At 40.6% G+C, this 27,681-nt stretch overlaps 1 protein-coding gene across 1 annotated transcript in view; it reads left to right on the forward strand.

Annotated features, from left to right (window-relative positions):
- The window catches only part of Hcfc2 (host cell factor C2), a 31,729-nt gene extending 11,328 nt beyond the window's left edge, over window positions 1–20,401 (forward strand). The window contains exons 8-14 of the mRNA XM_040755157.1: window positions 2,704–2,871; window positions 3,378–3,430; window positions 8,215–8,377; window positions 12,244–12,317; window positions 14,330–14,464; window positions 16,203–16,388; window positions 16,897–20,401. Of these exons, the coding sequence (XP_040611091.1) occupies window positions 2,704–2,871; window positions 3,378–3,430; window positions 8,215–8,377; window positions 12,244–12,317; window positions 14,330–14,464; window positions 16,203–16,388; window positions 16,897–17,211 (1,094 nt within the window). The 3' untranslated portion in view covers window positions 17,212–20,401. The remainder of the gene's footprint in view (window positions 1–2,703; window positions 2,872–3,377; window positions 3,431–8,214; window positions 8,378–12,243; window positions 12,318–14,329; window positions 14,465–16,202; window positions 16,389–16,896) is intronic.
- Window positions 20,402–27,681: the final 7,280 nt, after the last annotated feature.

Genomic DNA, 27,681 nt, shown 5'->3' on the forward strand with positions numbered 1-27,681 from the left:
TTCTCTTGAAAATTCCTTACTATTAAATTCCACTTTTAATTGGGTGGTTTGTTTTCTTGCTATTAGGTTTTTGAATTCTTTGTGTGTTCTAACTAACAATCTTTCACAGATGGCAAAGACTTTCTCTGATTCTGTGATCAACCTCTACTTGCTAACACTTTCCTTTACTATGCAGAAATTAATTTCATGTAGTTCCATTTGTGATAATTGTTACATTTCCTGAATGATTGGAGTCCTTATGAAAGTTCTTGTGAAAACTACCTATGCCTGTGACTTGAGTTGACTTTTTTTTTTTCAAGACAGGGTTTCTCTGTATTGTTTTGGAGGCTGTCCTAGAACTCACTCTGTAGACCAGGCTGGTCTCAAACTCACAGAGATCCACCTGCCTCTGCCTCCCGAGTGCTGGGATTAAAGGCATGTACCATGCACCACCAATGCCTGCCTTGAGTTGACTTTCTTACATTTTCAGTTCTTTTCAACATGACCTTCCTCCCCCTGCCTCTAGAATCTTTTAGATTTTTTTTCCCTGAAAATTTTAAATCTTATGAAGCTGGTGGTTTGTTTCTGTTTATTTAGACAGAATCTTCCACAATCACCCAAGAGGCCTCAGATACATAGTCCTCTTGCCTTTGGTATGTGCCACCATTCTCCTTCCTTGCATGTTTGTTTGGCTCTTCTAAAAGGAGATTTTGTTTCGGTTATTTCTAATTATTTGTAGGTCTGAATTTTAGTGTGTGCAAGTGAGTGAGTGCAGATGCCTTCAGAAGCCAGAGGCATCTGATCCCTGGAGTGTGGGCTACAAATGGTGTGACCCACCTGATGCATGTGCTGGGAAGTAAACTCGGGAGCTCTGAAGAACAGCTGGTGTGCTCTAGCCATCTCTTCAACCCTGGGTGTCTGCTCCTAGTCTCCGTGTTGAGCTCTCAGTGGCCCCTTCAGTCCAGAGACTCACGTTGTTTAGTTTCATAGAAATTTATTTCAGGATTTACATTTTAAAAGACTCTCTCCATGCCTTCTACCTTAATATCTGTTTGAGCTGGACAGTGGTGGCGCACGCCTTTGATCTCAGCACTCGGGAGACAGAGGCAGGCGGATCTGTGAGTTCGAGGCCGGGCTGGTCCGACAGCCTCCAAAACAATACAGAGAAACCCTGTCTTGTAAAACCAAAAAAAAAAAAATTAATATTTGTTTGGTCTATTTTCCAGACTTTTCCAAATGTTTGCTTTTATTCAGGCATGAGTTGCCTTACTTTGAGAAGTGTAAACAGCTTGGATTGTTAAAGGGATGGTGGAGGACTTCATATGGGAATGTTGAAGGAACTGGGCCATGTGGTCTCCTAACTCACCTTGAAGCATGAATGCAACCCTAGGCAAAAAACAGTAACAAACGGGTCCTGCTGTGTTTCCAAAAAAAACTAGTTTAGGAAATAGGATGGGACTGGCTATGGCCTCTTTGTCATAATATGTTTCTGATCCTCAGTAAAAAGATACATTTGAGGCTGGGGGGATGACTCAGCAGTTAAGACACAGGCTACTCTTGCAGAGGACCAGGGCAAAATTCCCAGTACCCACATGGTGCCTCACAACCATCTGTAACTCCAGTTCCAGGGGATCCAACACCTCCTGGTCTCTGTGCACCAGACATGCACATGATGCACAGATACACACGAAAGCAAAACACCTTTATATGTAAAATAATTACAAAAATATTTTAAAGAGATAGTTTAAAGTGAAGTAAATGTTGAACTTGCTCAAGAAGTCGAATTTTCTTAGCTAATGGTCCAAAGCTAGGAACATACTTCCTCTGCATCGTGAAGCACACTGACCTTCTAAGTGTATACAGAAGATTTGTCATAAGATACATAATCTCAGATCTTTTTTTGTTTTTCTTTTTTTGGGTTTTTCGAGACAGGGTTTCTCTGTATTGTTTTGGAGGCTGGCCTCGAACTCACAGAGATCCGCCCGCCTGCCTCTGCCTCCCGTGCTGGGATTAAAGGCGTGTGCCACCAACGCCCTGCCTTTTTGCTTGTTTTTCAAGACGATTTCTCTGTGTTCTCTGTGTAGTTCCTGGCTGTCCTGGAACTTGCTCTGCACACCAGGCTGGCCTGGAACTCAGAGATTCACCTGCCTCTGCCTCCCGAGTGCTGTGATAAAGGCACATGCAACCACCACCTGGCTATAATCTCAGATCTTTAAAGACTTGTTACTTTTGGAAATGTTAGCAATATTTTATACCAAGGTTATGTGTTTTGGGTAATACTGATTTTTGTTAAAGGGGTATTAAAACTTCGTATTTTTCTAAAATGTATTCAAGTCATCTTTGCTAACAGTAGTTTTTCTAGCATATATGCTGTTGGTTTAAAATCAGGTTTTTTTTAATTAAAATTTCTTAAGTTAAACAGAGAAATAGTTCTAGAATACCCAGTCTCTCCCCTCAGGCAGGATTAGGCATGTTCAGGGTAGATCATCAACCTTCTGATTCTAATGACATAAGTAGTTTGGTATTGGGTTCTTTTATTTGTAGAAGAAATTGAGTAAAATCAGAGCTTCAAACTATTTGACCAACTACATTTGTTTAAGTATGTGCAGTAAATAGGTGCAGTGCTCATTGCTGATGTTTTCAAAGCTCCTGTCCACCAAAACTGTGTTGGCAAATTATTGATGCATTTGAAACTAAAGACACTATATAAATATTTTTCTTTAGAGAAACCACCAGCACCGTCACAAGTCCAGCTGATCAAAGCTACTACCAACTCTTTCCATGTCAAATGGGATGAAGTGCCGACGGTTGAGGGCTATCTTTTGCAATTGAATACTGACTTGCCATACCAAGCTGTACCACCTGATTCTTCAGCAGCACCAAATATGCTAGGTAACATAAGTGTCATGCTTAAAGAATGCATATCTGCTCATGTGCGTTCTAAAAACATACTGCAGGAAGCCCTGGATGATGCTTGGCTCAGGAAAATGCATGAACTTTAACATGTCCTGGTATATACCTGGCGAGCCAGCTCTCCTGAGCGTCAGGTCTGGCTGTCTCACTGTTTGTTGTAGCAGAGCTCAGAAAGGTGCAGAGTACTCTCCTGCAGCTCATTCTGTGTACTTTCAAAGTCTATAGCACTTGAGTTCCAGACATTTTTAATTAGCTTTCAGAACTATTTCACTGGTTTTCAAAAGTGTTTTTAACTGAACAAGCCCTTGAAAAGTAACAAAATTTGTTACAGTCTTCAGCAACTATTAAGTAAACTATTAAGAAAGCAGATAAACTTGGATAAAGATGGTATTTTAATCTTTAATATGTAAGTTTAAAACTATTTACAACATATTTGGTGGATGCTAATTAAGAGCATATCAGTGTGAACTTTCTCATTCCTACAGGAGGCAGGATGGACCCTCACAGACAAGGCAGTAATAGCACCCTTCATAACAGTGTAAGTTGAAGCATCTGTGGTGACAAATGAATATTTATGGCTTTAGTCCCGGTTCTTATTGAGGGTTTTTGCATTTTATGCTGAGTAAGGGTCATTACTCCTGGCTTCATTTGAGGACCATCTCTGAGATGTCCAGGCAGTCCAGTTACCCAGGGCTGGAGATGAGGCTCAGTGGTAGAGTTTTTGGTAGCATACACGAGACCCTGGATCTGTCTCTAGTACCACAAAAATAAAAGGAGAAAAAAGGTTCCACAGACTTACTATGACAGATGCCTGAATTGAAAGGCCTTGTTGAAGAGAAGCCTCGTTTCGCTGCAGGTAGCATTGGACGCTATTCTGTTTGAATCGATCTTGACAAGTACATGTCTGTAATCCCGGCACTTGAGAGGTGGAGCCAGGAGGTCCAGAGGATCCAGGTCAGACTCAGTAATACTGTTGAGTTCAGAGCCAGCCTGAACTACCCAAAACCCTGTCTCAACCAAAAAAAAAAAAGTATTTTATGTTTATATTGTGATACTCTTCAATGTCACACATATTCTGAATCTTTCAAGTATAATTTAAGTATATTTGCATGTTTAATTATTTCATTTCCCAAAGACTATCAGTAGCTAAACAGAACAACTTGAGAGTTCACTTGTTCCTTATGAAGGTAGACATGGTAAGTATTTGTGGTCACTAATGGCTCATCTTATTAAAATTCACTATTTTCCTCTGGGAAACTGTTGATGTCAGTGGATCCTGTACATGGGAAGGGATGTAATATAGTCCTGTTGTGAGCATGAGGGCCAAGAGTATGAGAAAATGCTGTAGTTGTCCTGGAAGGAGAGAGTGCATGTTTTGCTCATAGAATTTCTGAGTAGCCTGTTTTAGAAGACAAACTACATTGCATTATATGTATACATGTGTCATGAGTATTGTATGTTATACATGTGTATATATATCATAAGCTGAATGGTACTGCATGGTTTGTGATAAGACAGTGGGTGACTCCCTTGCTCCTCCGCTCTTGGATCTTCTAAAAACAACTCCTTTAAACCATTCTAGCTTTCTTTTAATATCTAACTATGCACTCTTGAATGAAATCCTAACTGGGTGTTGTAGCCCAGCGTTTGGGAAGCAGAGGCAGTAAGAGCTCTGTGAGTTCAATGCCAGCCTGGTCTTCATATTAAGTTCCAGGACAACCAGAGCTACTCTGTCTCAAAAAACAAAAGAGCAACAATAAATAAAATCCTTATTTTGCTGTGCCTTTACTTCCTATCTTCTGATCAGTTGTCTTCAGTAAGAAGGTGAGGAAACTGGGAGTGGTGGTGAGTGCTTGAAATCCCAGTACTAGGAGGAAGGGACAGGAGACTTCTTACCTTCTTGGCAAATTCTAGGCCGGTGGGGGACCCTTGTCTCAAAAACAAGATGACAGCATTCCTAAAAACCTGCAGCTGAGGTGTCCTCTGCTCTCCACACACAAAGGCAGACATTTTCACATGCATGAACATACATATACAGAAAAAATAATGGAAGGTGAAGATTTGATAATACCCCTCTCCCCATTTTCCACTGCTCTCCAACCTTGGAATATTTTTAGTGGAATTGAACTTAATGATTGTGTTAGGATGATGACGTATCTGTAGATAACCCACATAGTGTACTGTTAGTATTGTTCCTTCATATGCAACTTTGCTTTTCCTGCTGCTAACTGCCTCCCTTTTTAGATTTTTTTCCTTTCCTATAATAACTCATAACAGAACTCCAACTTCTAAAGCGATTTCTTTTTTGTGTCTTGACCAGGACCTCCTAAGCTTTTTCAACTCACAACCCCCTTTTTTTTTGCCCAAGAAAAAAATTGTATAATCCAATATATAGGTATGTAAAATAAGTGTACAAAAGAATTTTGCTAATAATTCATAGAGACATTGTGTGTATATGAAGTGTGCATTTGTCTTCAGGATCACATGGAAGACAGAGGTCAACACCAGGTATCCTCCTCAATTACTGTACTGTATATCAAGATGGGATTTCCCTGAACCTAGGTCTTGTGAATCCACCTGGACTGGCTGGCCACAAACCCCAGGGGTCCTCCATCTCCACCTCCCCAGCATTGGGGTCACAGGCATATACCACCCCAAAATGCAGCTTTTTCACGTGTTTTTATTTGGGTCTTCATGTTTGTGCTGAAAGTATCTTATCAGCCTAGTCATCTCCCCAGCCTGAGAAATCACTTTTAAAATAGTTATATATATATATATATATATACTATATATATAAAATGTATATATATATACACACACACACACACACACACACACAATTTTACCATTATTAAAGAGAAAGCAAATTTGCATATGAATGAGATGGTTTGTACTTTCCTTAACTGGAGGATTTAGAACATCTTCAATGTTTTTGAAAATTGATGGCTATTTCGATTTTATTATTAGAGATGCTGAGAATTCCATTACACATAAATAATGCAGACAAAATGGAAATATGTTTAGCTCCATACCATAAATTGTTAAAAATTCTGTCCTAATTCCTTGTGAGCCAAAATTCATGTAATGGTTTTTGTAAAATCCAAGTCAGCAACTCAGCAGCAGTTTAGAAAGAAATAAAGTATCTAGAGGTCGGTAAGGTGGCTCAGTGAGTATAGGCGCACACACACACAGGCCTGAGTAAAACCACAGCAACAGTGAGTATAAACACACACAGCATCAGTGAGTATAAGTACACCCACAGCATCAGTGAGTATAAGTACATACACAGGCCTGAGTAAAACCACAGTGTCAGTGAGTATAAGTACACACACAGGCCTGAGTAAAACCACAGCATCAGTGAGTATAAACACAGCATCAGTGAGTATAAGTACACACACAGCATCAGTGAGTATAAGTACACACACAGCATCAATGAGTATAAGTACACACACAGGCCTGAGTAAAACCACAGCATCTGTGAGTATTTGAAGAAACGCAGGTCATTTTTTTATTTTAAAATCTTTAATTCATTTTACATACCAACAACAGTTCCTCCTCCCTCCTCTCCTCCTGCCTCTGCCCATACCTCCCCCAACCCACCTCTCATCTACTCCTCAGAAAGGGTAAGGCCTCCCACGAAAAGTAAGCAAAGCCTTGCTCCTTAAGTTGAGGCAGGATCAAGCCCCTCCCCACTGCTTCAAGGTTGAGCAAGGCATCCCACCACAGGGAATGCACTCCAAAAAGCCAGCTCATGCACCAGGGACAGATCCTGGTCCCACTGCCAGGGGCCCTGCAAACAGACCAAGCCACACAATTGCCATCCACATGCAGAGGGCCTGGTTTAGTCCAGTGCAGGTTGCCTCCTTGCTGTCAGGCTCCCAGCAGCTCAGGTCAGCTGTCTCTGTATCCCCTTCCTCCCCCATGACCTTGACCCCCTGGCTCATATAATCTCTCCTCCCTCTCTTTGACTCAACTCCCACAGCTCAGTCTGGTGCTTGGCTTGGATCTCTGCATCCCTAAGGCAGGTCATTTTTGTGGGTCCATCAACTATATAACTGATGGTGCCACTGATAATTTGAACTGCCATACAGTTTAAATGTGTTCATTATAGTATATTTAGGTAGGTAAATTAAAATATCATTAATAAAATCCCTGTCTCTCCCTTCCTCTCTCCTTCCCTTTCTTTCCTCTCCTCTTCACTGAATCCCATCTTCTCTGCCCCAGCCTCCCAAGCATCCAGAATCAGCATTAGAAAGGTTTCTGATCAAATGTTTAATAGTAGATAGTATTGACATGTAGTATGTTGAATCTTCATATGTAAAATTCAGTAATACAGAATAATTGATGTGCTGAAAATTTTCTTTTAGGAGTCATCAGCTCTTTCTGCTATGTGTCTAAGTTGTTTTTTAAAAATTGAATAGGGGCTGCTAACAAAATGGTTCAGTAAATCAACAACTTGGTGTGCAACCCTGACCACCAGAGTTCAGTCCTTGGGACCCACATAAGGACAGGAAGAACCTGACTCGATGAAGTTGTCCTCTGACCTCATGTGTGACATGCACAAGTGCGCCCTCACACTACACACAGTCAATTAAAAGTTGTTAGTGCAGGCGGTGGTGGCACACCTTTAACCCCAGCACCTGAGAAGTAGACACAGGCGGATCTCTGATTTGAGGCCAGCTGGGTGTACAAAGCGAGTTCCAGGACAGCCAGGACTACACAAAGAAAGCCTGTCTAGACCAAAAGAAAGTTAATAAAGGCGCTGTCAAGTAAGCAGTTGTCATGGCCTCACCTGTATTACATAAGGAGTTTTGAAACAGCTAAAGTAAAACTATAATCTTTGGAATAAGGAAATTAAGTTAAAAAATCTTAAATATATTAAGTTAAAGGATGATTATGATCTGAGCACTTGGGAAGCAGAGGGAGGTGAATCTCTGTGAGTTCAAGGCCAGCCTAGTCTACAGAACAAGTTCCAGGACAGCCTCCAAAACAATACAGAGAAACCTTGTCTCGAACTCTTCCCCTCCCCCAAAAAAAAGAATGATTATGAAATTTAGGAATGTAATTTTAAATGTTTTGCATTTTGGTAAATTGTTTCTGTTGTTGATTTGAGAGTCTTATTTCCTAGCCTAGGCTAGCTTACAGCATTGGAGCTTTCTGCCCCATCTCTCAAATTACCTGGGATTACAGTGTGCACCACCACTCCCCGTTGGTGAATTTACTTTCGCAGATGTACTTGTAAATCACTTTGCTTGCTTTTTTAAAAAGTATTTCTATTTTACTGAACATCACTTGCTATGATGAACTGTTTTATTCTTGTAGGTTAGTGATACAGTAAACAGTGCAAAAACTGAACACACAGCCATGAAGGGAACTTCACTGAAAAGCAAACCAGATTTCAGAGCAACAGATTCTAATGCACCTTTGGCACCTAATGCTTCTAATAATAACAGTTGTGTGACGGATATGCTATGGAAGAATGAAGGTATAAGGCTATATTTTAAATAAAATTAACCCTTTATAACATTGATAGGGAATTCTAGAATTATTGAAAAAGTAGACATTATACTATTCTTGGATTCTTGGTGTGTGTGTGTGTGTGTTTTCGTTTTGAGACCAGGTCTTACTGTATTGTTTTGGCTGGCCTAACAGAGCTCCATCTGCCTCTGACTCCTAAGAGCTGGGATTAAAGGCAAATACTTATATCACATGGTTTTGGTAATTTTCTTCATAGTGAACCTCATTTGCCAAATGAAACTTCAGTCAGAGAAATTTTGGGGGGGACAGGGTTTCTCTGTGTAGCAATCCTGGCTGTCCTGGAACTTGCTTTGTAGACCAGGCTGGCCTTGAACTCACAGAGATCCATCTGCCTCTGCCTCTCAAGTACCGAAATTAAAGGTGTACGCCACCACAGCCTAGCCAGTTGGGGAAATTCTTGTTGACATTGATTTTGTTCAGTGTGGTGAGTGTGACTTTCCTTTTATTTAGTTTCTGTCACTTTTTAAATATATGAGGTTATTTGTTCATTTTATTTCTGTTTCAAAATTCTGACAGCTGTGCTTGCTGAGTGGTTGTCATTTAGTAAATAGTTGTGTTTACTAAACAGCAGGTATCTGGTGACTCAGTTGTGGGAACTGTTCGTTGATCACTTGCGTTCACAGCTAATAATTTGATGATTTTCTTATTTGAATGTTCTGTTGAATTTTGTTTTTTAAGGTTTTTAAATTTTTGTTTTTTAAAAAAGAATCTCAATCTGTAGCCCATGCTAGTCTGGAACTTAGTGTTGTAGCCTGGCCTGACCCAAATTTGTGGCAATCCTCCTGCCTCAGTCTATAAAGTGTTGAGATTGTAGGCATGATCCACCATGCCCAGTTGGTTATATTTGAATTCTATTTCTGTTTTGAACAGTAGAAAAATTGTGTAGAAAGATTATTTCCTGTGATGTTATCCTTGCTCTGCTTACACAAAAGAAGCGCTTTTGTTGTTTTTCCTTCCTTTTTATGTTTGGTTTTTATTCTGTTTTGGTTTTCTTTTTCAAGACTGTTTCTCTGTGTGGTCCCGGCTCTCCGGGAACTATCTCTGTAGACCAGGCTGAACTCAAACTCAGAGATCTGCCTGCCTCTGCCTCCTGAGTGCTGGGACTAAAGGTGTGCAACACCACCACTGGGCTTTTATTTTATTTTTCTTTTGAGATAGGCTCACGCTGTATCCCATACTAGCTGGCTTCAAGCTCCTAGTGATTCTCCTGCTTCACCCTTCCAGGTGCTGGGATCATAGGTGTGGTTCACTACACCTGACAGGGTTACTGGCTTTCTTGACGTAAAGGTATTGCTTGGTATAGATAAGCTTGGTCCTCAACTTCCAGTTTAAAATTTCTTATTTGTAATTTTCTGTCTTTCAAAGAAGTTTTACATGCTGAAAGCATAGTTGAGCTTGAAGGTTTCCGAATCTTCAGTAAAACTGTACTGAGCAAATAGTAAAGGCAGAGGATGTAGGTGGCTGACACATCATAGGTCCTGTGAGGGGCTGGCTACTCAGACTTGGGACATTCTTTACAGACTGCAAGACCTGCCAGTGCGTGTTTTCAGGAGGAAAGGAGTGTAGGATCAGATTTGTGTTTCCCCTGGCCAGAGGAAGAGACGTTTTAGGACATAATTAAAAGACTGAGTAGGGCTTCTTTAGTGCCCTCAAACTGATGTGCAGAAAGACAACGCAGTAGGTAAGACAGAGCAGAAAAAAGACAGGCTCTTAGAGAGGCATGGTACGGAAGCTTGGCAGCTGGTTGGTTATGAGGGAAGAGAGCAAGTCACATAAGACTGCATTTAGTTGAACGTCAGAATGGACACTGATGTTCATCCAGATGAAGATGCAGGAACAAGATCACATTAGGAAGACTGCTCAACTGGGAACTTAACCGAGGCACTTGAGGGACATACTGGGCCGTTTAATATATGGGTGTGGAGTCTAGGAAGCAGTTCTCAGCTTCACATACAAATGTAGAAATGTAAGTTCACAGCAGCAGAGGCCTTGTTGACAAGTTCGCTGCTAGATTCCCAACAGCCAATACTGTGCCCAGGTCATACATGCTTGACTCTGAGTGATTCGTGACTAGTGTTTACAGCACAGGGTGTACAAAGAGAGGGACACTCAACTCAACACCACATGAAGAGAGTGAGAAAGGAGACCCTCAGCTTAGGTGGGGGGGCAGGGGTTGCTTGTTATCTTTGTCTTTTCCTTTTTGGTGGGCATTATAGTTTGTGACTCTTGGTATGTATATGTTTACCAGATGTAGAAGTTTTTGCAGCACGAACCCTGTTTTCCTTCACTCTCAGAGAAGTAAACATAATACCCTATAGAAGCCTTCAGTATTGTGGGATGAATGACTGTAACTCATAGGCACCACTATTTTTCTTCCACAATGGGAGGGAAGACAAAAAATGGACAGGATTATAAACATATTTCCAGTTTAGGCAGGAGAAGGCAGAACATTGAAGAAACTCATGCCCTCTCCACCCTAAACTGAGTGACAAAATCATCTGATCGGTAGTTTAGTAGCAAAGTCACTATTTAGAGTGGAAAGGGAGTTGAGATGTTAGACGTCCATTTTCTACCCAGTGGCCACTCCACATTAGTGCTGTGTGCACTGTGCATGTTTGTGACTTTGAAAACTGAAAGCACCGAGACATAGACAAAAGCAGTAACGCACAATTTCCAGCCTTCATACCAGCAACCTTTCCATTTAAACGCAGATCTTCATGCTTCAGCACATGTAGGTGTCCTGAATAGTTGCCTGGACCTAACAACAGTAATTCCCAAAACTTCGTTCTCCAGTACTGTTTCCAGCATGCAAACTACGGTAGCCCAGTAGACTATTGAAACTGAATCATTCAGTACAAATGGGACAGTTGCTAAAGATGAGACTTCACTAGCAACATTCAGTACCAAATCTAAAGTTTGGAACATGTTTCAGGACTGTATTTTGAACCATTTATGCTTTATTATAAATCATCAGAGTTACCAATGTAGATGGAAATTGTATTCCACTGTGAAGCAAATCATGAAGCAGTTAAGGTAAATATATAAAAGTCTTTTTTTTTCTTGGACTTTTTGGTGTTTTTTTTTGTGAGATAAGATCTCACTGTATAGCCCAGCCTCATCTCCTAACTTAGGATCCTCCTACCTCAGCCTTCTGAATGCTGAGATTAAAGGTGTGGATCTCTGCTCTTATTAATCTCAAAATGTAGACAAGTTTTTGTTGCTTGTCATGTTAGTACTTGAACCCAGAGTCATCAGAATGCTGCACTGAGCTATACTCCACATCCCAATGTACCCCTAGCTCCTTTATGAAGAGGTTTAGATCAGCACACACTAGGATGCAGCCTCTCTGGTCTATGTGAATAAATCCAGCAGACTTTTCCCTTAGGAAAGACTAGTCCAGAGGATTAACAGTCCTCCAAAGTGAACTGATTGCTAACTGTACCACTTGTTTTCTTGTAATAGGAACTGGGTCATCTTTGGTAAACATCCTCTTTCTCTATAGCTTATGAAAGGAACATTGTGATTAGTTTGAGTGATTGTTGGTTGCTGATATCTCTGGCTATTTTCCCCAGTCTTTTGTGTGTGTATGTGTGTGTGTGTGTGTGTGTGTGTGTGTGTGTGTGTGTGTGTGTGTGTGGTTCTGGGATAGAATTGATTGAGATCTCTCTCCAGCTCCCCAGTCTTGTGGTTCTTTTAATCATGGTGAAATACATGTAATATAGATTATGTTTAAGCTTTTGGTGACATTAAATACCCATATGTTTAATATGTCTGTGAGATTATTTAATACTTAACTGATGGTTTGATTTTCAGTTGATGAAATATGTGCTCTGCCTGCAACTAAGATCAGCCGTGTAGAGGTACATGTTGCATCAACGCCATTTTCTGTAAGTATATGATCTGGTGGTGATGCATGTTACAGATGAGTTTGTGTGTTTAAATGAAAAGGTTCTCAGGCCTCATGTAGTGAGGAATCAGTATAAATTTAGAAGTAAGTGAATGAGTAGGAAAGTTCATAATATATTTAGTGAAAAAAGATGACTACAATAATGCATATTTTGTCTATCCAATTTTGATATAAGACATATAATACACATATTTTACATTCTCAGCATACCAACTCACAATGCACCCTCAACACAGATAATTTTGACATTCTTTTCCATGCTTTCTTTATTTTATGTATGTTTAAATGAACATACATTTGTGTGAATTAATGTAAATCACATTACTGGTTGAAGAATTTGTTATGGAACAGAAGTACTTGGGTAACTACTTCATAGGAGCACAACAGAACATTGCTATAATACATTGACATATATGTAGGCCAGCTCAAGAATTAGACATTTAGTTGTTTTGTGGATGGTCACAATGGATCTGCATATCACCAATTTAAGTACTTGAAATGTGCCTCAGATACACCAGGATTGCCTTAATTAGATAGATATGAGGATCATACTATTTTTATGGTTAAAATAACCGTCATTTCACTTTATTGCTGCAATTATTTTATTTGATTTCTTGCTTGTCTTTTAGGGTGTTTAAGAATTTTCCATAATTTTTTTCTTTTCGTTTTGGGATTTTTTTTTTGGTTTTTCGAGACAGGGTTTCTCTGTGGCTTTGGAGGCTGTCCTGGAACTCGCTTGGTAGTCCAGGCTGGTCTCGAACTCACAGAGATCCGCCTGCCTCTGCCTCCAGAGTGCTGGGATTAAAGGCGTGCGCCACCAATGCCCGGCTTGTTTTGTGATTTTGATCATATATTTTCCTTCATCCATTGTTGCTCACCTTCCAGAACGTTAAGTCTGTGTTTGTTGTCTCTTCTCGATAGGATTAGTAAATGGAAAGATTTTCCTTTTGAATCCGTTCTGTGACTTACCAGCCACATAGTTTTTGTTATTTCAGTTGTGGCCAGGTGCTTCATCAGAGTCATTGAAGTTTTTAGAGCTTTAGCTGTCCTTAACCTTTAAAGACTCTTCTAGTTAGTTGATTTTGTCCTGTGTGCTAGACTGAATAACAAAATCTGTGGGTGATGGGTGTGCACCTCTGCTGCTGTGTCTTGCAGTCAGAAATAAGTAACTGAAATGCACATTTGTGCTGAGCTTCTAGAAACAGTGTCTTATTTCTAAGAAGATGGTTTTAAAAAGTTAGCTCCTCTCTACTGAGAGGAGCTTTAAGTTAGAGAAGGTCTGGTTTTGTTTGTTTGTTTGTTTGTTTTGTTTCTTTTTTTTTCAGAGACAGAGTTTCTCTGTGTAGCTTTGTAGACTAGGCTGGCTTTGAACTCACAGAGATCGGCCTGCCTCTGCCTCCTGAATGCCCAACTAAGAAGGTCTGTTGTTAAAGCAGAGAAAAGAAATGCAAAACAGTTTAATCTGCTCCTCTTTTTAGTATATATTGAAGTGTATTCAAATTTCATTTTAGTTTTGAACATTTTTTTTCTCCTTTTAGGTTTGGAGAATCACAGGTATTTCAAATACAAAGGTTACTGCATCTCTGCTTGTTGGTTTTGAATCTAGAGAAAAGACCAGCTTGGAATGGAGCTTTCTACCTGTTCCCTTTGGATCAGATAGTAGCATGTCTCTAAAGGGATTACACTTTCTGAGGGTCTCTGAAATGACAGTGTTGTGGCATTTTAATCTGCTACTGATTGGGAAGGATGCTAACTGCACGCAGGTTAATAGTAGCAAGCTCTTGGCAGAGAGTCCCTGTTACACCCTGTGTTTAATTAGCATCTCCATTCCATTGTCAGTGACCTAGTCTGTTAAGACCTTGTTCATCATGAGCTGGTAGTGTGTGTTGTTCACCCATGTACACACTTGTAGATCGCTGTATGGGATTACACAAGTCTTGACGTTTCTATACTCAATAAGGTCTTCATAATTTTTCCTTTCTCTAAAATTAGAAAGAGACACCTTCAAATCCAGTGGCCAGTTTGAAAACAGAACAACAATGGTGTGATGTGGGAATTTTTAAAAACAATACCGCTTTGGTGAGCCAGTTTTATTTGCTACCAAAAGGAAAACAAAGTATGTCAAAGGTAATTATTGGTAATTTTCTACATTTTGAGGGCTGAGTATATAACTGGCAGAATGCATGTCTAGCATGTGTGTAATTTTGGCTACAATTCTTAGCATTTCAAAAAGCAAGCTAAATATACAAAAAGTGAATTATGAACCTTGAGAATGAGATTATTTGTGATAACTGAAGGTCATTTGAAGGAATCAAATTGGGATCTTTCCACAGGGTATTATTCAGAGTTCTGTATATGTAATCTTACATTCTTTAGTGCTGCTTTTGTAAATTGGCACAAACACTTCATTTAAAAAGTATTTGCCAGGTGGTGGTGGTGCTCACCTTTAATCTCAGCACTCAGGAGGCAGAAGCAGGCAGAGCTCTGAGCTCCAGGGCAGCCTGATCTGCAAAGTGAGTTCTAGGCCAGCCAGGGCCACACAGAAACCAACTGGGGTGGGGGGAAAAACAGAAAACACTTGCTTCAAGCTGGGCATGGTGGCACACACCTTTAATTTCAGTACTCATCAGGCAGAGGCAGGCAGATCTCTGTGAGTTTGAGGCCAGCTTAGTCTAGAGTGGGTTTCAGAACAGCTAGAGCTACATAGTGAGAGCCTGTCTCAAAAAAAAGCCATACCCAATTATTTCAGATAAGGGGTACCCCAAGCAACCTATATCTCTCACACACACACTCACAAAATCACATCATTTCTCTGGCAAAACTTTTGGCATCGTTTCCCCTTTTTTCACATTGAATATTTTCAATTCTTCTTCTTATTACTATTATTATTTTGACTTTTCAGACAGGCTTCTGTGCTTAGCTCTGGCTGTCCTAGAACTTGCTCTATAGACCAGGCTGGTCTGGCACTCACAAAGATCCACCTGCCTCTGCCACCAAGTGCTGGGATTAAAGGTGTGTGCCACCACCACTCGTTGGATATTTTCATGATTTAAAAGAAAAGTCTAGTAAAAAATCATTACTTTTATGGCTAAAGAGATTCCTGACTGGAGATGAATCTATGTCCATACAAGGATACATCCATTGCAAAGACATGTTAGCTGCCTAATTTTTCCTAAAGAACCAAAGAGCAGAAAATCTGCAACTAGTAAACTTGAGTTTGGATTTCTAGTTCCAATATTCTTGAGTGTGAACTGAGGCAAGTCAGTTGTCTAAACTCTCTGAGACCCGGTGTCCTCCCTGTACAATAGAGATGCCCAGGTTTCCAGAAAGTGTGATAGCCCACTGGCACTCTGTCATAGTAGGTGTGGTGACAGTATGAAGAATAGCTTCAGAACGTTTGAAAGGGTTAGATGTTAGGGTATTGGCACCCAAGAGCATATCATTATGTAACATTTATTCAGGGTTAGTTACTTGCTCCTAGGAGACCATTATATGACAGCAAGTCTGAGATTCTTCTCCCAGTTAAATCACAAAGGAAGAGATATTTATTTTGTTTATTGTGATATCACCTCTGCTTTTTGTTTTTGTCTTTCCTTCCTCTCCTGTGTGGAATTCCCTTGCCTTTCTCCTTATAGGCAGAGATTCAAATCACCTTCCTATTGGATCTGAGTCTATGATCAGGCAGGGATTAACGGGTTCTGTATTAGAGTTTTACTGTTTGTGTGAGTAGGGAGGTACATGAATGAATTGGATTCCTAAAATACAGCTCATTGTTAAAATGTTTTGTTTAATAAAAGTTGAATAATTACAACCTTGAAACAACTAATGAACCTTTTTTCTGACTTCTAAATATCTTACATTTTAGGTAGGAAATGCAGATGTACCTGACTACAGTTTACTTAAGAAACAAGATCTGGTCCCAGGAACAGTATATAAATTCAGGGTTGCTGCAATCAATGGTTGTGGAATAGGCCCTTTCAGCAAAATCAGTGAATTTAAAACATGTATCCCTGGTTTTCCTGGAGCTCCTTCTACAGTCCGAATTTCCAAGGTAATCTGTCAGGTCCAGTAAAAGTTGTGATGCAAATGATTTGAAACTTCTGGGTTTTGAAGTTCTTACTAGCACTTGAGAAAGATACCTCAGAGAGGGAGATTAAATGTTTAAAATGTTTTGATAGCCATGCCTGGTATTTTTCAGTACCAAATTGCAAGTAGAATTATAGCATGAAACCACAGGGCTGGAAATCAGTTTGTATTGTCCTGTTTCCGTCACCCATAGTTCATTTTGGAGAGTTGCATTTTAGGACATATGAAGTTGCATTGTATTTGTAATAACTCTTGTGCTTTGCTGAGGAAGAGAATCCCCTCTGGGGTACGATAGGCATACAAAGCCTCACTTTGTGAAAAGTGTCTATAAAGGGTGAACTGGGTAGGGTAAAGTCTTAGTCAGCAGTCAGAGTTCCGATGTCTAATATAGTGAGAGAAGGAAGGAAAGGTTCTGAGCTCTAAAGACACTGTCCATGACACCAGAGAACCACCTGTCTCTTGCTCTTCTCCAGAATGTCGAAGGCATCCACCTTTCCTGGGAGCCTCCAACTTCACCGTCTGGAAATATTTTGGAATACTCAGCCTACTTGGCTATCCGCACAGCCCAGGTGCAAGATAATCCAAGCCAGCTTGTGTTCATGAGGATCTACTGTGGTCTTAAAACCTCATGTACAGTGACTTCTGGGCAGCTTGCAAACGCGCATATAGATTACACATCCAGACCAGCCATTGTATTCAGGATATCAGCAAAGAATGAAAAGGGTTATGGACCAGCCACTCAAGTGCGATGGCTTCAAGGTAACAATAAGAAGGCACCTCTGAGTTGAGTTGTTTCTATTAAAGCTGTTGTCATGGTTATTTATTAGTGACTGGTTATAAAGACCTGTTCTTTGAGAGTATTCTCTGACTGTATTTCTAGCAGTTATGAATTTGAGTTTGTAAGTTGTTCTTAAAATGTATTTGCTCACTTCTAGATCCAAATAAAAATAGAAAGAAGCAAAGACTGAAAATTAGTATATGGATTCTTCCTTACCCATAAAGCTACTTACAAAGAAAAAATAACAAAACAAAGATAAAAGCTGTAAGGTGTATTGTCCCTTATCTTTTATAACGGCTGCATAACTCAGCCATCCTGCAGCTACTGAGAGGAGTCCAGTAACTGGCTGTTGTACACCTTGCTGTGGTGAGTGTTACGCATTGTAAATGCCCTGCCTGAGTACCCTCTTGACTATCCATGAGCAGCGCTCTATCAGCCATTTCCAGCGCATAGGATTTATGATACAACTTTAGTAACCACTTTGTTCCTTTATTTATAGTTAGCACAAACTTAAGAAAGTAAAAGAAAGAGAAAGAAAAGTTCAGGAACTTTTTTTCTGAGAATCATAGCAAAATATGAAAAAGATAGGGAACAGTCTTGATTTGTGTGTGACTGGTATATCTGACTTTATCTTTAGCTAAAGCACTTAATCTCAATGGCCCCTCATTTCTTCATGAGCAGGTAAGGGAGTTATAAGAGTTTTCCGTTAAGGTCCTTTTCAGCTCTAAAAGTTGTATTTTCCTTAGAAATTGAGTGATTCCCTGAACGTTGTCATTTGTCAGCAGTCTTATTGGCTTTAACTGCTTTCATCACATTAAAAATCAAGTAGGTCTTCCTCTTGAAGAAGGAGGAGGCACCTTAACAGGACACAGGTTTTTAATATGTTTTTCACATTTGTAAGATTTTTGTAAATGGTCTAGATGTTTTATTTTTGCATTATTTTTACCTCAAAATTGTATACGCTTTTTTATACCAGAAATAAAAGCATTAGACAGTCAGTTCAGACTCCTTACCTCCTTAGAGATGCGGATAATTCTTGACCACTTGACTGCAGGTAACTTACTTTACACCTTCTAAAGTCTCAGAGTTTAACCTCTTAGTCAGCTCGGGAACGAGCAAGTACAGAGCAATGACTTGAGAAAAGACGTTTCAGGCCGACAGCTGCCATCACTGCAAGAGACCAGGTCTGACTTGTTTTGCCACACAATCGCAATGCCAGTTTAGGGTGACTGAGGAGCTATGCCCTTCAGCTTTACATATGATATGCCCATTGGAGATGACTCTAATTGTGAAGAAAGGATATATATGCCACTTACTAACTTAAAGTGTATAGAATATTTTAATATATAATTTTTGTAAAGACTGGGATTTTTATACTACAGTATTTGTAATTAATGTGTCTCACTAATTAAATTTCTCTTGAAGAAAATATGCAAGCTATTAGACACATGAGTGGTTTCTGAACTCTAAAGATAAAAAACAAATGCACTACTCTGGTGTTACTAGAATACCTTTTTAGGATACATGAATACTTAATTACTAAATGGGTACTTTCCAAGCAGTGTTTACAAGGAGCCCTCTGGCTAGTTGTCCCAGCAGCTCCTGTGGGAGAGCTTTCCTCTGCCTCCATCTCCGTGGGCTTTGCTTCGGGCAGTGCTTGCTTTTTGCACTAGTAGACTTTGAACTTACCTCATTATTATGTTTAAGATCATTTGTGTAGCTTCCATGATGTGTCTGGTAGGAGCTAACTATGTCTTAACCAAAGTTACATGGTATGCAGATTTGCACATCTTGAATGGTAGACTCTGTTGTGTGTGTGCTCAGCTTAGAAGAACAGTCAGCTATGGGGAGTGTGCTTCAAGACCAGTTACTTTACTTCATTAGAGAGCTTTTGCCTTTCAGTCCCTATCCTCTGCATTAATTAACAGTTTACATCTTGAAACATTTATTGTTGAGGAATAAGTTGATGTAAAGCAGACTAGAATGTTGGTTTTGTGTGTGTACTTTTTTATCTATTTAGTATGTGATTTAGTTTATTTTGCGTAAAGGCATCTTCTATTCTAGATTAGGAGACAGATAAAGAGCTCATGGTTCTAACATACAACTTGCTTCTTTGACAAAAGGGTGGCCTTTCTATACCAAGCAATTTGTTAAAATAATAAATCTTTTTTACGTTGAGAATTGCCCAAATTGTATTTTTTCTTCATTGGCCTACTTCCTTAAGCATAAGTCATTTTTCTGTTTCTGTTACGGGACTGGTGACTGAAAGATACCCTTAGCAGATGTGTGCGGCTTTGGTGTTAGTAATTCATGCAACGCTAGAACTGTGTGAACATGAGTATAACGACTCGTCATGCTGATATGAGCACCTGTAGCTTCTGAGGACTCGCACATTGTGAAGCTTCAATCCATATCATGTAGACTCTGTTTTCTTTTTTCCACCATCTCTCCTTCCTTCCTTCCTTTTTTTCCCGGTGCTAGGGATTATCCGAGCTTGGGCCTGGGCACTAGGCCAGTGCTCTAACACCAACCTACATCACATCCAGGCAGATATTTCTTATTAAGAGGATTTACATTCAGTTAAATTTCTTACTATCCTCTCAAAGTTGTATAACAGTTTCTGTGTCACAAGCTTCTTTTCCTGTGTTCTGGACTTTGGTTGAATATAAAAAAGTAAAAATATTATTGATATTGCATGCTCTTAGAATTATGTTTTCTGAAAAACTGTATTGACTTAATTTTAGTTTAGCAAATTATTTTGGCAGTTTAACTAAAAATAAGTTATATATAAACTCAGTCTGTATTTAAAGATTAAATAATCTGATTGCATGTCTGAGGCACCCTTGCCCCATAATACAATTACATGTTTAATCATCTGTAGAAAAGTGAATCTGTTCATCGATTATTTCAAAGACTTGTAGACTAGCAAAAATGGGTTCTGCTTAGAGAGTGTCTGCTATAACTGAAGGACTTTTATTTTAAAATGATAGCACTTATAACGTAAAGACCATTTGTTACATTCTGTCTGCAGTGATTAGTCTTTGGAGCTCCTGTAGGTACCTGCTCCTAATGAGACTGCAAGTAGGCTTGGCCTTTGGCCATCTGAAGTGTAATTGTTGTGTTCCCTAAGACTGACTTTAGGCAGTTCTATGTATTGTGTACCAATGATATGTAAAATAAAAGCACCCTTTTGCTATAAACAGTTACAGGTGTTATTATTCACTTGGAATGATACAGAGTAGTGGTGGCAGAGCCCATCTGTGGGATGCTGATGCGTGTCGTTCATTGGAATGCAAAGGTAGTCTCTAACTTAAGTCGGACTGTCTAGAAACTGAAGTTAGCTTGTGGACAGGAGTCATTTTCTCCAGGATTTGATGCCCACTTGTCCCTTCCTGCGTTGCAGTTGTGCTCATCTGTGTGCAAGTAAACAGACAGATGGCCCCAAGAGACAGTCTGGACGAGACTTGTTTCGTCTTTGTTTCCTTTCGGTGGAATGTTGCATGTCCCAGATCTAAGGGGCTCTCTCAGCCCACTGTCTTGTCACCCGAGCACCCCTGGGATTTGCACAGCTCCCCATGTCTGTGATGCCACATCTGTCTTTCTTCACACACCTCATCCTGTCTGTAATCCACGTTTCCACTCCTGCCACTTAATAACTTGACCAGTCTGCCACACCTTCCCTGACCTTTTTCTTCACAGTCTCAAAAAATACTGTCCCCTTACTTGTTAGCAATGACCCTGTCTGGTCTCTGATGGTGAGTGAGTGTGCAGAAACCTGGTCTTCATGGTCTTCATCCTGGGCCGTCAACGGCACCTTGAATATCTGAACAGGTGAGTGAAGACATTTGCCATCCTTGTATTCTTCCATTCCCAGTCTCGCATCTTGGTCACAGTGGAGGTGGTTCTGAAGGAGAGTACTTTTAGTGTGTTTATTACACTGGGGAAGCTTACAGCTTTGTCTTGCTTCACCCTGCTTGGGGCTCTTTGTTTGTTTGTTTGTTTTGTTTTTCGAGACAGGGTTTCTCTGTATTGTTTTGGAGACTGTCCTGGAACTTGCTCTGTAAACCAGGCTGGCCTCAGACTCACAGAGGCACAGCCTGCCTCTGCCTCCGGAGTGCTGGGATTAAAGGCGTGCACCACCAATGCCCGGCGGGGGTTCTTAACTAAGGAAATTGCAAGATAAATAATGGGTTTAGGAGGGAGATGGTAGATCTCAAAAAGGAGGGCCTAACCTGAAGTTGTTCTAGGATTTAACAAGATTGGTGGGCATAGAGAAACTGGAAGATCAAGATGATCTAAAAGTCTGTCAGAAGTTAGTCTCTTGGTTGCTGCCTTTTTTGTGCATTTGTTTGCTTTGAGACAGGCACTCACTATGTAGCCCTGGCTGTCCTGGAACTCACCACAAAGACCAGACTGGCCTCAAATCACGGAGATCCACATGAGGGACAAACAAGTCTCTTCCTCTAACACTGGAAAGTATCAGCTGAAGTGTAGAGAACCCGAGGCAGGCCACTGTCCTCCCTTCTAAGCTTGTTGGGCAAGATACTGTTTTGTTTTATTCTGTAACCTAGGCTAACTTTGAACTCCTGGCACTCCTCTGTCTCAGCCTCTCAGCTGCTGGATTGCAGGCCTGAGGCACTACACTTAAGATTCTTACTCGCAGAGAAGCAAGATGCCCTTGGCCTTCCTCCCTTCAGGTCTAGAGTTGTAAGTCCCTGTGCTTGTGTATTTCTGTAAGTAAATGTATCACTCTGATCATGCATGGGAAAACAAACTAACATTCTGGGAGAAACAAAAACCAGGTTCTTTAAGCTGAGTGAAAGCTGTAGAATCTCAGGGTTAACCTCCTGGTCCCAATGGCTCTCCATCTCCCTGTCAGTGTGCTGCTTCTGTCCTCTGCCGAACTAAGATTTCAAAGAAAGAAGAAAATGTGTGCTTGGGGTGGGGTGGGGGTGTCTCCTGATCCCAACAGGTTCATCTAGTAAAACACAGCGCAGCAGGTGCTTGACAGATTTGGAAACTCCCAGAGTTTGATGCACAGGTTGCAGTCGGACCTCCTTGTTCATTCCAGCTAAATGTGGGTGAGATTGTGGGTGGTGTCGCTAGCTCGGTGTGGGTGTGTCTGCACGTGTGTTGATGGACAGCTCGCTGATGAGTTGCTGGTGTCCTTGGGCTCATTGCTGCCACAACTAGTCTGCCCTTCCCACTCCACAGACCAGGAAGATAAAAACTTCAGCGACTAGTGGGTTAAATATTTCAAGAGCTCTTTTGTTTTCCAGAATTTCTGAATTGATAAGCAAAATATTTGTGAATTCCCTAAACTAGGAGAAATTGTACCTTAACTGTTACAAGTCCATAAACTGGCACAGACAGGGATAATATTGGCAGACAGTCTCTGGAGATGGCTGATATTTTCTGCATGCCAGAAGGAAGCTGTCTTTGATGAAGAGAGGCCGTTGAGAATGACTGTGTGTTGACCAGGGTTTGATAAAGTTAGCCCACAAATGCAACAACAGCGTTTGGTAAAGGAGAGGTGGTATGCTTTACATTGCCAATTGGTTTCTCATCAGGCCCCAGGCTAGCTCAGAGCTTATGCAGTCCAGGCTGGCCTTGAACTTGCAGTCCCCCTATGCCTGGCCCATCTGCTTTGTAGAAATAATCATACACAGTGAAGGAAGTACTCATGCAGAGATGCAGAGATGTGCGATGGCTGATTAGGAAGGGTGGCTTGTAGTACTGTGAGCTCATTGGCTCTTTACCTGACTCAGTGAGAAATCATCACACTTGGTTGTTTTGTATGCATGGACTTGCCCATTATTGTTGAGTGCCTCTCATTTGCACTACAGTGACTGAAGTAGTGATGTCGTCTTGTTTGGTGGAGTAGTGTGCAACTGCACATCTTTTTTGTTTAAAAATATTTGCTGTGAACCAGTGTGTGCCAACCGTAAACTGTATGGGTAAAGTAAGTAAAATGTTGACTTTTATTTATCAAGCTTTGCTTAAGAAGCAGAACATTCCCAACTGTCTAGAGACACCTGTCCTGTCTCTCCTCCCTGCACACACACCATACCGCGTAAATGCGCAGGATTTGTTTTTAGCAATTATTTCCATGTGTTTATTTGTAGCTCTGTCAGACATGTGTACATTCTTAATAAAATGTTTAAATTTACCTGGTTGTAAACTGGTTTGTAAAAGTCATCATGATATATGTATTCTCCTGTGACATATTTTCTGGTATTTTTTAAAATTTACATTCATGTTTATGCATGTGATTATTTCATGTCTTCACTGCTATATATTTCATTGTGTTACTATTCTACAATTTTATTTGGTCTTCTGTTTGCCAGGATTCGAATTCTTATTTTCAGTTTTTTTTTGCTATTGAAGACAATGCTGCTATGGACATTCTGGCCAATTATAATGTAAACTCTTTGTTCCTTGCTGTATTCATTGTTGAAAACAGTGACACAGGACAGACAATAAATGTTTAAGGACTGTGTAGTTTCTTGTACCCATTTCCTTGTATGTGCAAGAGTTGTTCTAGGACAGTTGTTTTTGAAGTACTGCACTATGGTTCAATAACCATACCTAAAGAAGGTCTTTGAGGACAACTGTTTTCATGACTCCACTGAGACATCTGCCCTTTTTACTCTTTTCCCCCAGTTTAAAAACTGTCCTAGTGTGTAGCCTCACAGCTGATACCTAATCAAGCACATACATGCATGTTTTGTGTCTTTTAAAAGTTTCTCGTGTGGTGAGTGCTAGCAGATGGCCCTGCATGTGCTGTAGCTCTGAGGGCCTCCATTTTTGACATCAGAGGTTCAGAGATGATAGATTTGAATAATGCAGTTTGTAGGAGGAGTCCACTGTAATGCAGAGCTGGGCTCTGGCATGCTCTCACTGGCAACACAGCTTGAGTTCCTGGTTCTACACCTTGGCAACACTTGTTCTAGACTGTCTAGTATTTGCCAGTTGGATGCCTGTTAATACAGTATCTCATGGTGGGTTTAATTCTCATTCCCCTGATTACTGATAGAATAATATTTCCTCTTTGGTGAAATAGTGATTAATGTCTTTTGCCCATGTTTGATAAGTTGTCTTTCATTGATCAGTATGGTTTCTATGTATGTTCTGGATGTTAGTCCTTTGCATATGGTACACATGTGTCCTACCAAATTTGTGCATTGTCTTCTCTAATTCTGTTGAATGTGCGAATCAACTTGGAGAAAACTTGCATCTGTTACACGTGTCTTCTCAGTCAAAAGCATTATATGTCTCTGTTGATTGTTTTCCTATTTGTTTTTTCGAGACAGGGTTTCTCTGTGTAACAGCGCTGGCTGTCCTGTAACTCACTCTGTAGACCAGGCTGGCCTTGAACTCACAGAGATCCACCTGCCTCTGCCTCCCAAGTGCTGGGATTAAAGGCGTGCGCCACCACACCTGGCACTTTTTAATTTTCATCTGCCCTTTATGGCTGTTTTGTTTCTGATCCTTATTTTACTACAGTGATAGGTAGGAATGTGGGGTGTGAGAGTCTGAAACAACCCTGTTAGGCACAAGAGTCCACACAAATCAAGATCTTTATTGAATTGGGCAGTAAAAACAGACCAGTCAGGAACAACAGTATAGACTTGGGAGATGACTGTGCCCCCGGAACGCTCATTTTAGCAAGTACTTAAGCAGAAAAAACACAGACACCTGTACCAAGTTACAGGTACATTTTCTACCAGTCAGGTTTCAGGCAGGGGACATTCCTTGGGACATTCTTTGGTACACTTACCTTGTTGTCCTTGGTTGGTCCACTCAAGTGTGGTAGGGCTAGCTTGCCCACCATTCATGGTTCAGCTTGCCAACCAGGATGTCAGGTACCCAGGGAGGTTTGCGGAGATCTTGGTGACCCTTATTCAAAATGGAAATTCTATCCCAAATGGCTCCAGTTTGGCTTCTTCTTACAGACCTGGGGTACAGTGTTGAAAAGTACTGATGGTGACCATGGGTCTTCTCAAAGAAAATGCATCTGTTCATGGTTGTGATGTGTGCATATGAACATGCAGGTACGTGTTCGTGCACAGGAGGCAGCCAGAGGCAACTATAGGAGCCTTCCTCTGTGGTCTTCTGCCTGACTGCCTAGGACAGGAGCTGAACTCTGACTGAGCTGTGTCTCCACCTCAGTTCTAGGTTTGGAAGATGTTTGAACATTCAATGTTGGGAAATGTTGTTAAGTCACCTGTGCTGATTGAGGAAGTCCTCCCTACTGTAGATGCCAGTGCTCCATTGTGAATAGTTTCGAGTCTCACTGCTCTCTGCGTATGTACCTGACTGTTCTTTCTAAACTGACCTTACTTCTTAGTATAAATTCAACTTAGTCATGGTATATGTGTTTTAATACATTGATGGCCTCCATTTGCCAGTTTTCTTTTTTAAACCAGTCAACCACTCTTGAGTGGAAGACTACATCCAGGAGTGTGTGGTCAGCACAAGCTGTTCTTAAATGTGCTTTATTCTTCTTTTATTTAAAGGCCACAAAACTGGATGGGTGTGGAGTGGAGATAGAGTTGGGAAAGGCTGGGGAATATGATGAAAATGGAAGCTGAGCAAGGTGGATACAGAGGCAGGCAGATCTGTTTTTGAGGCCAGTCTGGTCTACATGACACCCAGGGCCGCATAGACCCTGTCTCCAAAGAAAAAACAAAACAAAAAACCCAAACCAAGCTCCCCAAACAAAACTGAAAACACACTGTACAAGATTCTCAAGAGAATTTATAAAAATAAAGGGGGAATATTCTCTTCCCAATGGTTGTATAAGTGTGTTTTCAGAAGCCAGTGGAACACATGCGTTCAGTCTGTGCCTGGGGTTAGGGTTACTGGGTCCCCTGATCTGTTTGTCTGCCTTTGTGCAGTGGCACATTGTTTTCACCATAATAGCTTCATGTGGGAAACCAGCCCTCAGTCTTTCAGAGATTTATCTGCCAAGTGAGTTTAGAATTCTCAGAGATGCTGGTGTCATCATGTGCCCACAGTTGGACCCTTGTATTTTATTTTTTGATACAGTATCACCTGGCTAGCCTGGAACTCACTGTGTAAAACAGACTGGCTGTGGAATTAAAGATGTGAAACACCACACCTGGCTTGTGTTTTCTCTTGATCAACCCTATCAGCCGTATATTTAACCCTGCAGTTATTTTTAAAATGTATTTCCAAATATCTGAGCTGTAGCCTTGATTTGCTTTATTCTAGTGGTACCAGAGAAGGGCCGACTTCTCTTTTCTGAGCAGCTCTCTGTCCTGTGGTGAGTTTCACACATGTCCTGTACACTAGAAAACAGTGTACCCTATCCATGTGGGTCCAGAAGGTCTCCATAACCTCAACCTGCTACGAGCTGCACACGTGTTGACTTCTTTACTGAAATCTCAAATTCTCACAATCTCACAAACCTGTATTTACTTTCTTTTGCTTTATTACTGTGTGTGTGTGTGTGTGTGTGTGCCCGTGTGCGTGTGCAAGAGGGAGTGAGACGAAGAGATGTGTACATTAACAGTCTCTGGTGCACGTGTAGAGGTTCAAATCAGGCTTAGGGGGCTGTGTGTGTGTGTGTGTGTGTGTGTGTGTGTGTGTGTGTGTGTGTGTGTTTAAGATAATGACCAGCAGCAGTATTAACCTCTGAGCGCTGGGATTAAAGGTGTGTGCCACTACTGTCCTGGTCAGTTGACTGGTCTTGTATAGTGTGTTTTACATTTTTCTTCTACCTTAGATTTTGAGTTTGTAGAATACATACCTAAAAGATAAAGCCAAGAAATGTTAATGGAAGTTTCTGTTCTGCCTGGCCCTGTAGCCATTTAGACCCCAGTAAACACACAGAGACTTCTATTAATTATAGACTGTTTGGCTGAATGCTCAGGTTTCTTACTGACTAGCTCTCTCTTAATTATTACCCATTTCTATTAAACAATGTATCTCCATGTGGTCTTGGCATACTGGAGAATGCCCGTGGCTACATGGTATCTCTTTGGAAACTTCTATCTGCCTCCTTTCCCCAGAATTCTCCTCATCTGGTAGCCCCGCCTATACTTCCTGCCTGGCTACTGGCCAATCAGTGTTTTATTCATCAACCAGTAAGAGAAACATATATAAACAGCATACAGAAGGACATCCCCATCATCTCTTTTCTGTCTAAATAAAATGACAGATTTTAACTTTAACATAGTAAAATTATATATAACAAAACAGTTATCAAACAAGAATTATAGTTACAATATTTAGTCTACTAACATTGACAAAATTTAAATATTCTATCTTCTATCTTTGTAAGTCTAAAGTTTTATGTGTAACTTATCTTTTATCATAACTAAGGAAAACCATAACTCTGTCTTCAACTCCATCAAAGTCCCTAGGAGGATATAATATAAATTCTAGAATGACAGAGACATCTCGCTGCCTGGACAGTCACTCAAAGTTCTTCTATAATGTTGGGGCATCCCTC

Source organism: Mesocricetus auratus, unplaced genomic scaffold (assembly GCF_017639785.1).
Source record: "Mesocricetus auratus isolate SY011 unplaced genomic scaffold, BCM_Maur_2.0 Super-Scaffold_100011, whole genome shotgun sequence".
Lineage (NCBI taxonomy): Eukaryota > Metazoa > Chordata > Mammalia > Rodentia > Cricetidae > Mesocricetus > Mesocricetus auratus.